The sequence below is a fragment of the Engraulis encrasicolus genome, chromosome 5 (genome assembly GCF_034702125.1).
Source record: "Engraulis encrasicolus isolate BLACKSEA-1 chromosome 5, IST_EnEncr_1.0, whole genome shotgun sequence".
In the NCBI taxonomy this organism is placed as follows: Eukaryota; Metazoa; Chordata; class Actinopteri; order Clupeiformes; family Engraulidae; genus Engraulis; species Engraulis encrasicolus.
This window is the reverse complement of record NC_085861.1, coordinates 38,165,974-38,177,609: the sequence shown is the minus strand read 5'-3', so window position 1 is coordinate 38,177,609 and position 11,636 is coordinate 38,165,974. Positions and strand designations below refer to the sequence as shown.

The window sequence follows — 11,636 nt, the reverse complement described above, 5'->3', positions numbered from 1 at the left end:
AAGTGGATTTCATAACGAAACTAAGATCATTCTCAAAGTTGGATTTCCAAGGGAAACAAGACGTGATAAAGAATGGACGACCGACACCAGAGCTGAGGAAATTGTTTCAGGAGATTGGACAGAATATTATTTGATTATTTCACAGTGAGTGGTACAACCGAAAAGACTGGCTATGTGGAGTGGGGGGCAACAAGCAAAACAACGTTAGCAGTTTGCTAGCTGGGTTGGATATGTCAAACCGTGAGAATATTATTGCGAGAAGCCCTGTAATCAAGACAGCATTTCAAGGTAAGGAAATTTGATTATTACATTTGCCCGCCGTGGCGTTGACTTGGGTCTAAGTTTTATTTGATTTTGTCAAGATGAAGGAAGAGTTGTTTGAAAAATAGTTCGGTTGCATTGGTTTTACAGTAGCTATGTTTCACATATGCATTTCAGGCGTAATCTTAACCTGCAACTAGTGAGAATGTTTTGAATGACATAGCAATGGCTACATGTCTCAAAGAATAATTCATCACGAGTGATGTTGGCAACAGAACGAACTAGGGGTTGTGGGTTCCTGGATTTTGGTTTGGTTTGCAGCTGTGTGTTCACTTTGCCAGTCCCAGTATGCCCAAGTGATAACGTTGCTTGCTATCCTAACGAGGCAGTTTAAAATGATAATAATCAAACGCTGTATAATACACGCTTTGAGGTTCGGCTCGTCTGACATTCTTTGAAATGTCCATCCTCGAGATGAACGACTGTGGAATATTTCAGCGTCATTGTCTATTGTTTAGCCTACAGTATTTAGGTTGAGTTTGGGTCCGCAGTGGTATGATGTGGATGAGTGGGATAGTTGACGGTTCTCAGGAGGAGTGTCCTCAAATGACGCACCATGTCGTGCCTATTTTCTGTCTACTCTAGTCTTTTCTACCGGAGGTGGTAGCTGTCCATGATCACGGCCACGTCTGGCTTCATTATCTATTTCACAGGCTACCAGAAGGATCATCCCGGTGGGGTGATATTCTGTTGTTGAATGCATAATGTGAATTGTTGCTGTGTAAGCGGTAGCCTATTACAACGCAAGCATCGGATCTGTAGGCCTATTTTCGAGTGGTGGAGTGAAAGGAACGCTGATAAGCAGACCTCAAAATTCACCATAAGAGCATTTTTGTCCAAAATGCTCGTGTGGCTTGGGGTTATCAGCGTCCCCTCTTTCAAAGACCAGAAAACACTGAGAATGGCCTTGTATCTTGACGGCCTATAAAAATACAGTAAAATCCTGGACACATATCGCGTCTGATCTGAATGTGGTGTCCACCTTTCTAACAGACATATTGGTGTAGGGAGGAGGAGTAGGCCTAGCAGGCCTAGTAGCGCAGCCTGTGCAGTAGGTAGCCTAGGTAGAACTAAACGTGACTCTGCCGCCAGTTATATGGTGAACTTGACTCAAACTTGTTAAATGGCACTGTCCCACCGTTGTTTACCCACGCCCCCTGCGCCAACGCCGAGTCTGGACCACTGAATCCTGTGTGTGTGTGTGTGTGTGTGTGTGTGTGTGTGTGTGTGTGTGTGTGTGTGTGTGTGTGTGTGTGTGTGTGTGTGTGTGAGAGAGAGAGAGATATCTCTAATGGCATTTTCTCTAAATGCAGTATGTTTTAATATGTAGGCCTACCTTATGTTCAGAAAGCGACATATGAAACTTATAGGTATTTGGCAAATATTGATAAGTCACTGCCTCACCAGCCATAAAGCTGACCGCACGTTACTGCGTCAGAATGCTCTCAATGGTGCCTCTGTAAAACGACCTCAGGATCTTGGGTCTCATTCCAAACTTTCTCAATCGTCTGAGGTGGTAAAGACGTTGCTGGCTTTTTTTTACAATGCGCTGTGTGTGACTGTCCCAGGTGAGGTCCTCTGAGATGGTAACGCCAAGGAATTTAAAGTCTCTCACCCTCTCCACTGTCTCAACGTTGATGTTAATGGTTTCAAACTGGTGTTCTTTCCTCCTGAAGTCAACTATTAATTCTTTTGTCTTGGACACATTCAGAGACAAGTTGTTTCCTCTACACCACTCCATGAGGTTGTTTATTGTTTATATTGTGTCAATAGCAATGCCTCAACTGTGCAATTCCCTCACGAGGGGGGCGACCATGAACTAGGCCCAGGGGGCATTTCCTCTGCACTCAATCCCTAACGTCTGCCTGCGTCTTGACATATGGAGAGGTGGGTTAATGAACTGGCCTATGGATGAGGCTAAACCTCCCCCATCCCACTTTAGCATAGTAATCACATTTCCCCAGACAACACAGCGTAATGTAGCCTACTGCGTGCATACAGCATGTCAAATATCCACCATACCCCACCTCCCAAACAGGGTCTCTACTAGGTCCATTTGGTAGCCCAGGGCCATTGCATTGCTTAATAGGCTCCTACATACAGCATGCAAGTCTGTCTACTATTGAAACGTATCACACAGTCAATGTCCTTCCTCACTCTGTTAGATAAAATCCTGCCTGTGACAGAGGCAAGAGCCAGTATACAAAAAATAAAATGAAGTACGACGGGTTGGGTTAGACCTACCAGGCTAATAAAAATCATTCAAAGACACCATTGTAGCTGATTTGGGAGGAACATATGAACTCTTCTCTTTGGAAAGAGCATCCCTTTTGTAATAAAGCCAATCGTGTAAACCCCTTCTGGACTAACCACATACGTACAATGAATGACATCTTCTAAATGTAAAGTTAGGCTAATACAATGTAATAAGTAAAAAGATAATAAACCATGTAAAAAGTAATACAGCTGGATCATGTAGGGGCAATGCACACTCTGATTACCGTACAAACCACAAACAGGTTACTGTACAACATGGTGAATTCAGAACGTAAAAAAATCACATCCATCTAATGATTTCCCCCCTCTCCAGTAATTGTATGCCACACTGTGAGTTGTGAGTCAGAACCGTGGTCAGGCATATACAAGCAGAGCTGCAGCAGTGACATAAATTGAAGGACTTGTACAATGCACACTTAGTATTTCAAAGCTGCAGAAGAATAGTGAGCCTTCACAGTGGTCTACTCTGAAACACAAGTGCGCTGATTCAAATAAAGTGTCTCAAGGCCTACTTCATGACACAAATGCTACCAGCCAGGAAAGTGCAGTAGTGCAAGGTTCATTATTTGTTCTCGTAGATACAGTGAGCTTTGAATATGTAAATAGAGCACGACACAGAAGGCTTTGAATATGTACATAGCCTTGATGCAAATATGGTCAAAACCAAGACAAAACCTTGGGGAAAACTGTGTTTTTTAGATGCCACTCTTCGCTGTAGCCTGTAGGCCTATTAGGACTTGCCTACTTTTTCAGTGCATCTTGCAGGCTGTGAGGATTTTCTGCCATGAAATGGTCATCTTTTGGTCATATATTCAGTCATGCCAATGCCAACATTTTTTTCGTATGTTGCTCCTGTTGTCAAAATGTAGGCCTACAGTGCTCATCCGTGACCAATAAAAATTACAAAGAAAGCACTCCTTCAAACAGACACACTCAAAGACAATAAAAATAAAACATTTTCAATACAAATTAAGAAATATACAAGCTCCATAAACCTTAAAGGGACACTGTGTGAGATTTTTTGTAATTTATTTCCAGAATTCATGCTGCCCATTCACTAATTTAACCTTTTTCATGAATACTTACCACCACCATCAAATTCTAAGTATTCATTATGACTGGAAAAATTGCACTTTTCATACATGTAAAGGGGGATCTTCTCCATGGTCCGCCATTTTGAATTTCCAAAAATAGCCATTTTTAGCTGCAAAAATGACTCTACTTGGACCACACTAGAAAATATTTGTTTATTACTTAGTAAACTTTCATGTAGGCCTAAAGATCAAATTTGGCAACAGGCAGCCCAGTTTCAATGAGCAGCATAGTTGCAGTACCTTTTTTGACCATTTCCTGCACAGTGTACCTTTAACATTCCGCAGCTCATATTCCAGAAGCTGTGATAGGCGCTCATCTAATTGTAAAGTTACAATGGATTTAGGCTATTTGGGCACATCATTTGGCCTAAAGCACGTTGTTGCTGCTCCCGTCATGGAAACCCGTCACCAAGCTCTAAACACTCTAATTGCACTTCATTCTACGTTGCTTTAACTGTAATATAGGCTATAACCTATGTCAATCATCCTATCCTCTTATCAATTATTTACAGGCCATATCAATAGCCTACAGGCCTACAACATTTAACCAGCAGAGGCAAAGGACCCCTGTCAGCCGCATGGCAGGCGAGTGCCCTACCGGTTAGCCACGGCAGGGCCTTTCTTCATGATTTTAATCACACTTTGAACGCCATATGATAGGCTCATGATAGATGATGATAGGCCTATTGCTTAAATTCTGAAACATCCTGACAAATCGCACCCATTCCTTTACCTGACTTTTGCCCACTGGATGATGTAAATCAGGTTTGCCTACCCATTCCTAACTAATCGAGAGGGGGGGAAATGACAAATTCAACGTTGTCATCTTATGACGCCTAATTAAGTTTTCTTGACACGCCAGACAGGGGTCCAACAGTTGAGAAATGACCGGACGTGGTAGCGACTGGAGGTGACACCAAGAAACTGCCGTAGCGCAACAAGTTGCCAAGACGCTCGAGACGACTGCAACCATGCTTCTCGCAAAAATCAAAGAAAAAGGACACGCACTGCAAAGGGGGCGTTAAAGTGATATTTTGGTTGTTTGGCTTCATCTAATTTATGACGACCAGTGCCAAACCAGCTTTCCACCACGTTCTGAATTTCACCAGGGACTGCCAGCACACCTTCATGCGTTTCCCATAAAAAAACATCACATTTTTAAAAAAAGTATTTGGCGGATAGGCTACACTCAAAAGTAGCTTACAATTAACACATCTGTATAGTTCTGCACAACACTATAACACACAGGTAGACTTTTCAATTAAAAAAGCGGTCGAGAGAGAAATAAAGACAGTTAAAATAGCTTGGTAAAATACTTACTGAAATGCAGTTCAGGTTGCTATCCAGATGTCAGGAACTTATCCCCGATTCAGTAGGCTAATCACAAAATTGAGTGGCTCCCGCTTTAGTCACATAATTCTGCTCTCTTCAGCCCGAACCCTCTCTAACCCCTTCCAATCTCCGTTGAGCTGGCTGTGAAATAGACTGCTATTCCTAATTGCTTCTCCCTTTCAGACTGTGTTGCTCTCTCGAGGCATCATGACCCAAGCCACCTATCGCCTTTTAGCGACTAAATGAGGTCAAGGAAGAGGGAACGAAAAATCCAATTCAAACCACGACGAGCGGTCACAGTGGCATGTTGTAGGCTACTACTTGACAGGGCAGCTGCCTGACTGCCGACCGAGGCGCCGCGCAAACAGCGCAGGGCAGGGTTGACTAGGCAGAGCTTTATAGCCTATGCTTTCATGAACGACCACGATTTTTAAAAGCCAAACTTGTTACAGTGGGAATTCACGGTTATTAGTCTATATTTTTGGACACGAGAGGGCGTAATGCAATTTCATTTTGACGCTACATTTCGAGAGTGAATTGTGTGCTTATCATCCACATAAACAACAATCTTAAGAGACGGTGTGTTTGCACGCGCATCCCTGGTCAAGACCTAAAATGCATGAAATCAATGGCACAACCAAATATATAGCTCTCCATGCTTTATACTCAACGCCTCAATTTCCCAAATATCCACCAATCCCCGCTCATCTTATCTGGTCTTGAGAGAGTAACTATAAAATAGTTAGGATAAAGGTGCATTGTGTAATATTTTTAGTAGCTTATTTACAGTATTCAAGCTGCCCATTCAGAAATGTTGCCTTTTTCCACAAAGACCAGCACCATCACATTTTAAGTATTCATTATGACTGGAAAAATTGCATTTTTCATCTTCTCCATGGTCTGCCATTTTGCATTTCCAGAAAAAGACATTTTTAGCAGCAAAACTTAGTACACTTTGGTCATACTAGTAAATAGTAGTTATTTATTTAGTAAATATTAATAAAAGATCAAATTTGGCAATGGGCAGCACAGTTTTAATGAGCAGCATAGGTGCAATACCTACTCTGGTCACCATCTTACACAGTGCACCTTTAAGTCTATTGGTTCAAGTCTAATGGGTTCACATGCGGAACGAAAAACAAACCGAAACAGACAAAGAAATGAGCAATAGAATATTTACCCATGTATCAATTGAAACGCAATTTTTTAATATTAAAACCAGTGACAAAAATATTCCAGACAGTACATACTCTACATCTCGCACACACCACACACACGCACAAGGCACAACCACAAACAAAATCTACAACGTAATACCTCCTGAAAAAGAAATCAAGAAATGTGCCACAAGGCTTACACAAGCCCTATGGACTTCAACCCATTATGTATTGACAATAAAAAAAACTAAAACATTTCATTCAATTAAAAAAAAATAGAATATGGCGACAATGCAAGGTTGCAAATATGTTTGGTTTCTTTGACCTGACATGTAACTAAATTACTATACAGTATTAATAGTAAATAGGTCTGCATTCAAACTTCAGCTGCACCCTGCATTACATTGTAAAATAACTTTTCGTCAACAGACAACACAAAATCATTAACACACAAACACGATGCAGTCCTCACTGCTGTTGCATGAGGGGAACCCGTCTGGTCATTACCCATCTGCCCTACATGAACTCTCTATCTAGCTCTTTGTTCATTCCTACTGATCTCAAGCATGATGGTGTGCTTCCCAAATGGAAAGGGGGGGGGGGGGTGTTGCACACACGCTTACATTGGCACTTGTCATGTTTAAAAACCAAAAGCAGACATACGCACACATACAGTAAGAGAGCAGAGGACTTTCTTGTTCTTGTTGTTTTTTTGCATAGACCCTGAGGTGGCATTGGTAGTCAGGTGGACTCTTTGTGCAGTAGGACTCAAAGGCTACGGGCAACAGTTGCCTGAGGGCAGGAGATGTGAAGGAGGCGGATGAGGGGGGATGGAGACTGAGGGAGCAAACAGTGGAGAGCTGAAGCTGAGAATGGAAGAGGGGGTGTGGCGGTGTGGGATTGAGACATGAGGAGTAGGGGTTGATAGTGGGCAGGTACTGTAGGTGAGGCTGAGAGCCAGGGCCGGTCCTACTGCCTGGGGCAACATCCGAGAGGGGGAAGCACAATTGTGACCCCCCCCCACCCAAGACAGTGTGAAAACTGTTAATTAGCACAAGATTAAAATGTTATTTCTGTGCTAGTAGCTCACAGTTGCAATAATGACATGGTGTTACCAATTCTTTTTAATCAGCAGTTTCAAATGTGTTTTTAGTTGTTGTTGCCAATTTCGCGCTTTGGCCACAGAGGAGGGCGGGTGTCAGATAGAGGGCGTCGTACGGGGCACTACTCATTGTGGGAGCGCCACTGCTGACAGTGGAGGGGATGTGGATGGTGGAGACAACGGGCAGGTGGAGATGACAAATGGGATGTGGGCGGAACAGGGGTGGGGCAGGGCAGGTGTCTCCGTCTCTGTGATCCGCTTTTGGTTGAACATAGCCTGCATTTCGTTTTGTTGAAGGATCCTTGCATCAACGGGCATGAGACCTGTGTATCAGTGCATCAATGGGCTGGTCCAGAGGAGAGCCAAGAGATGAGCCCCCCCCCAAAGCCCCAAGGGAGAAGTGGTGGCAGGAGGACAGGTGATGTGACACATGGTTGTGGAAGTCTCTTGGCCAGTTGATGCTGTCAGGTTGGTTTCTTTGTTTGTTTGTGTTTGTTTGTTTGTTTGTCCTTAGACTGGCACTACAGCATACGGCTGATGAGGGAGCATCTTCTGACGGTCGTTGATGGCGAATATCCACTTGGGCTTCACAAAACTCAAGTTTCCGTTCTCCATCAAAGCCTGAGGCAGGTGCAGTGGGGGTGGAGAGAGGGAAAGCAAAATGAGGCACAGCCCATGAGGGAACACTATGACACTCTATGCATCCATAGAATACAGTTAATACACGGGTCATTTCACATGAGATCAGACACTTTGGGGCACGACCGAAACAGATTTTTTTTTATCAAACTTAGTGTGCCTTTTTAGTGGCATAATTAACACTTGGATAACTGTCGGGTTCCATGTTGTTTGTGTAATTTGTAGAGCAAGAAAAAAGCTTTCAAACATCATCAAAATCATGCCTTTGTGACTTAATTGACTGTTTAATAGATTGAATAGAATAGATTAATAGTCTGTTTCTCTGATGATTCATGCAAATGCAGTTCTGGGGTTCTCCCTTGCCACTAAAAGGCAAAGTCATTTTTGAGTTATTCAAAAGGTGAAAGCCATATATTCCATTCATACAAGGAAATTACAAATTGATTCCTTCCACTCAGTGAAGTGAAATGCAGCTGTTCTAGCCTTAGTAAGATACAGTCATTCAGGAACAATGTCCCACTCCCGTAGCTTAGTAATAGTAACTGCTTGAACATTTTTTTTTTAAAGCTGTAACCATGAAAGACATTGGCAGGTTCTCTTTATGGACTCGTTTTATGCAAATATGACACATTTATAACAGCTATTCGCACCCATTTCAGACATTTCACCTTTCTTTGAGAATTACAGTGCTAAGGCTGACATGATTACAATTGTCTAAATAAATAAATAAATAATCGTGACGACAACATCAAATCTAAATACAGCAAGTTTCCATGGCGTGTTGTGGTGTTTGACCTTTTAATTAAAGCTATCGAAAAGTCAAAGAGAAAGAAAGCGAAAAAATGGACTACTAATAATAACAGAAAAAAGAAACCTACGTCCTCAAAGGAGTCGTGCCAACCCTCACTGGTGATGACAAATTGCACCTTCTCACTCATGTAGTCCTCCAGTGACCTGCCAGATGAGACGGAAGAAAAGATTGCAACATTTATCTTACAACCTCTCATTTTTGGACAGATGTCACACAGGGATCCAACAGGTTCATAGCAAGTGAAATGTGAAAAGTGAAAAGCGAAAGTTTTTTCCAAAGAAAAGAGAATTTAAAAGCAACATTTCACATTTATTCCAGGTAGCAGTACTAGTTATTTATTTTAAATACATCTTTTGGACCTTTGTCTATGTTGACAGGACACAGTGAGGATTTGAAAGATATAGAATGGGAGAGAGACATGTGTGTAGGGGTTGGAAAATGACCCGGCTGTACTCAACCCTGACTCTCCATGGTCATTCTGCCCATTCACTGTGCGGTGCAGTCATGGTGACAGCTTTGGCTGGGCCCAGGACAAAGTCAATTGAAAGGTCCACCCCCCCTCCAATACATGCAATGTAATGGGGGCCCAATTCTGGGTCACCTCTTTCCCTGGGCTCTGGGCATAAAGGTGTGCGAGTTCCCTTCGCCTGCTCTAGCAATTCCAGCAATGTAAATGAAGTGTGCATGTAAAGCAGACGTGGGCAAACTCAGGCCCGGGGGCCACATGCGGCCCGCTCAGCCATTTCATGCGGCCCTCAGAGCCTTTCCAAGAAAAAAAATGCATATTCATATGGTCATTCATTCTTATATTGGCTACCTAAAACAAGGGTTTTGGAAACCTAAGATTACTAAGTCTACATCTAGATACAATCAGTAGGAAGGGTATAACTGACAATGGTTAATTATGTTGGCGTACACCATTTTTTATTATTGGCATGGGCAAGTTGCCTACTACATCCGGCCCTTTGGTCAACTTTCTAAACCCGATTCGGCCCTTGGGCCAAAATAATTGCCCACCCCTGATGTAAAGGCTCAAGCAGACACCAATCCTCCAGCAGTCCATTCATGCCTTCATCCATCCGGCTACCCATGCATTTATCTACACCTTTATCTATATATCCATCCATCTTACCCGTTGAAGGCGATGATATAGCGTTGAAGTAGCCGTCTCTCGTTCTGCGGGAACTTCCCATACAGGTAGAAATTCTTCCCCTTCAGGTAGTCTGAGGGTATGGAGAGAGAGACAGAGAGAGAGAGAGAGAGAGAGAGAGAGAGAGAGAGAGAGAGAGAGAGAGAAAGAGAGAGATGAAAAGACAGTGACATAAGAAGAGGGTGTCCTTCCTCCAGCTATTTAAATGTTCATGCCAAATCAGCTCACTGCCAGCCATCCTCATGCTCTGAGAGACCTGCAGTCACGCAGGCCTAGCGCAAGGACGCGCAAATAATGAACAACACGCCCACACAGTTTCACTAATTAAACTTATGACAATTTCGTTCTCACATGTTTCTCTTTCCTCAACACTGGTCTGCAGTGTGTACTGATATCACGGGTATCGTTTATCATGTATAGTGTGGAGAATAACATCTGCTGAAAATTAATCTCAAGCAAAGGCAAACTTTGGGAAAATAACGTAATAAGCACAGCGTAGGTGTATATGTACAGTACATGTGTAAGTGTGTACATATAACTTTATTATATGCATTTTAAATATACACAAATTTATAAAAGTTCAATACTAGATTTGTATTTATGTGTATAAATACATTTAATTGTATTATGCATAATTGTGCTCGTAGCATGGCAGTGTAAGTGCAAATCAGTGTAGCATATTAACAGAGAGGCCTACCTGGGAGTTCTGGGATTGGCTTGTCCTCTTCCTCCTCTGCGTCTGTGTTCTCATCAGTGGACGCTGCGTATGGGTCGTATGCTCCGCCCTCTCCAGCCTCTGGCTCCTCCTCCTTGACCTTGACCTTCTTCTTCTGCCTGCTCTCCGCTTCCACCCTTCAAAAGGTATACATACAGGGTTCTTTCCAGTTTCCAAACTCCCCTCCTCCATTTGTGCTTGTGGCCTCATGCTTCGCTGATGCCCCTCCTCCGTGGAAGAAACGATAAAGTTTACCCGCTGTCGGCCGAGACATAACTTTTGGCGGGACTTTCCCACATTCAACATCCCTATTGCAAATGGCAAAATGACCTTTGAATGGCGCTTTTGCAAGATACTGAATAAAACTGTCATCTTATGATGTCATCATGAGGCCACAAGTACAAGGGAGGACGGAAATTTGGATAGTGGAATGTACCTAAAGCCATGAACAGGAATGGATAGAAGTGGCAGTAGAAATAGAAGAATAGGAGTAGAAATGTAATGCTATTTGAATGATGGTATAAATCAATTCAAAGGCCTCATCAAGTGCGTAAGGGTTTGCGTCACGAAGTGGGATGGAGGAGTGTGTCTGTGTAATTAAAAAAAAGTTCTTAAAAAAAGTGTCTACAGCAAATATAATGTGATAAGTTCTGGGATTACCAACTTCAAAATCAATTGAAAGGGCATAGCCTACCCGTCGCATGTCACGATGAGGTGGTCGCCTGGACCCTTCCCTAAACCTAACAGTCAGTGAAGTCATGTTGCCGTGTGGGCATGGTTGTGAGTACAGTAGAGGTTTGATGCCAAATGCATACTCTTGACGTCCAATATTGCCACCTGGTCAATGAGTTGAAAAGTGATGCGTTGAAATGACTATTATGTAGCATATAGACGCCTGAAGTCAGGGCCAAAACACTCACCTCTTCAGCTCATCCTCCGTGTCCATGCCAGAGTCATCTCCTGAGGAAACACGAAACACACACACATGGGAACACACACAGGTAAGGCAAAGGTCTGCTGCTGTTGACACAGTAAAAT

General features: G+C 42.9%; 1 protein-coding gene across 2 annotated transcripts in view; it reads right to left on the bottom strand.

The window, feature by feature from the left end:
- Nucleotides 1-6,211: 6,211 nt before the first annotated feature.
- Nucleotides 6,212-11,636, bottom strand: part of xrcc1 (X-ray repair complementing defective repair in Chinese hamster cells 1) — a 39,549-nt gene continuing 34,124 nt past the window's right edge. For both annotated transcript variants that reach the window (XM_063199252.1, XM_063199253.1), the window contains exons 13-17: nt 11,519-11,558; nt 10,581-10,735; nt 9,866-9,956; nt 8,801-8,876; nt 6,212-7,904 (exon numbers count right to left, since the gene is read on the bottom strand). In XM_063199252.1, coding sequence (XP_063055322.1) covers nt 7,794-7,904; nt 8,801-8,876; nt 9,866-9,956; nt 10,581-10,735; nt 11,519-11,558 — 473 coding nt within the window. In that variant the 3' untranslated portion in view covers nt 6,212-7,793. The remainder of the gene's footprint in view (nt 7,905-8,800; nt 8,877-9,865; nt 9,957-10,580; nt 10,736-11,518; nt 11,559-11,636) is intronic.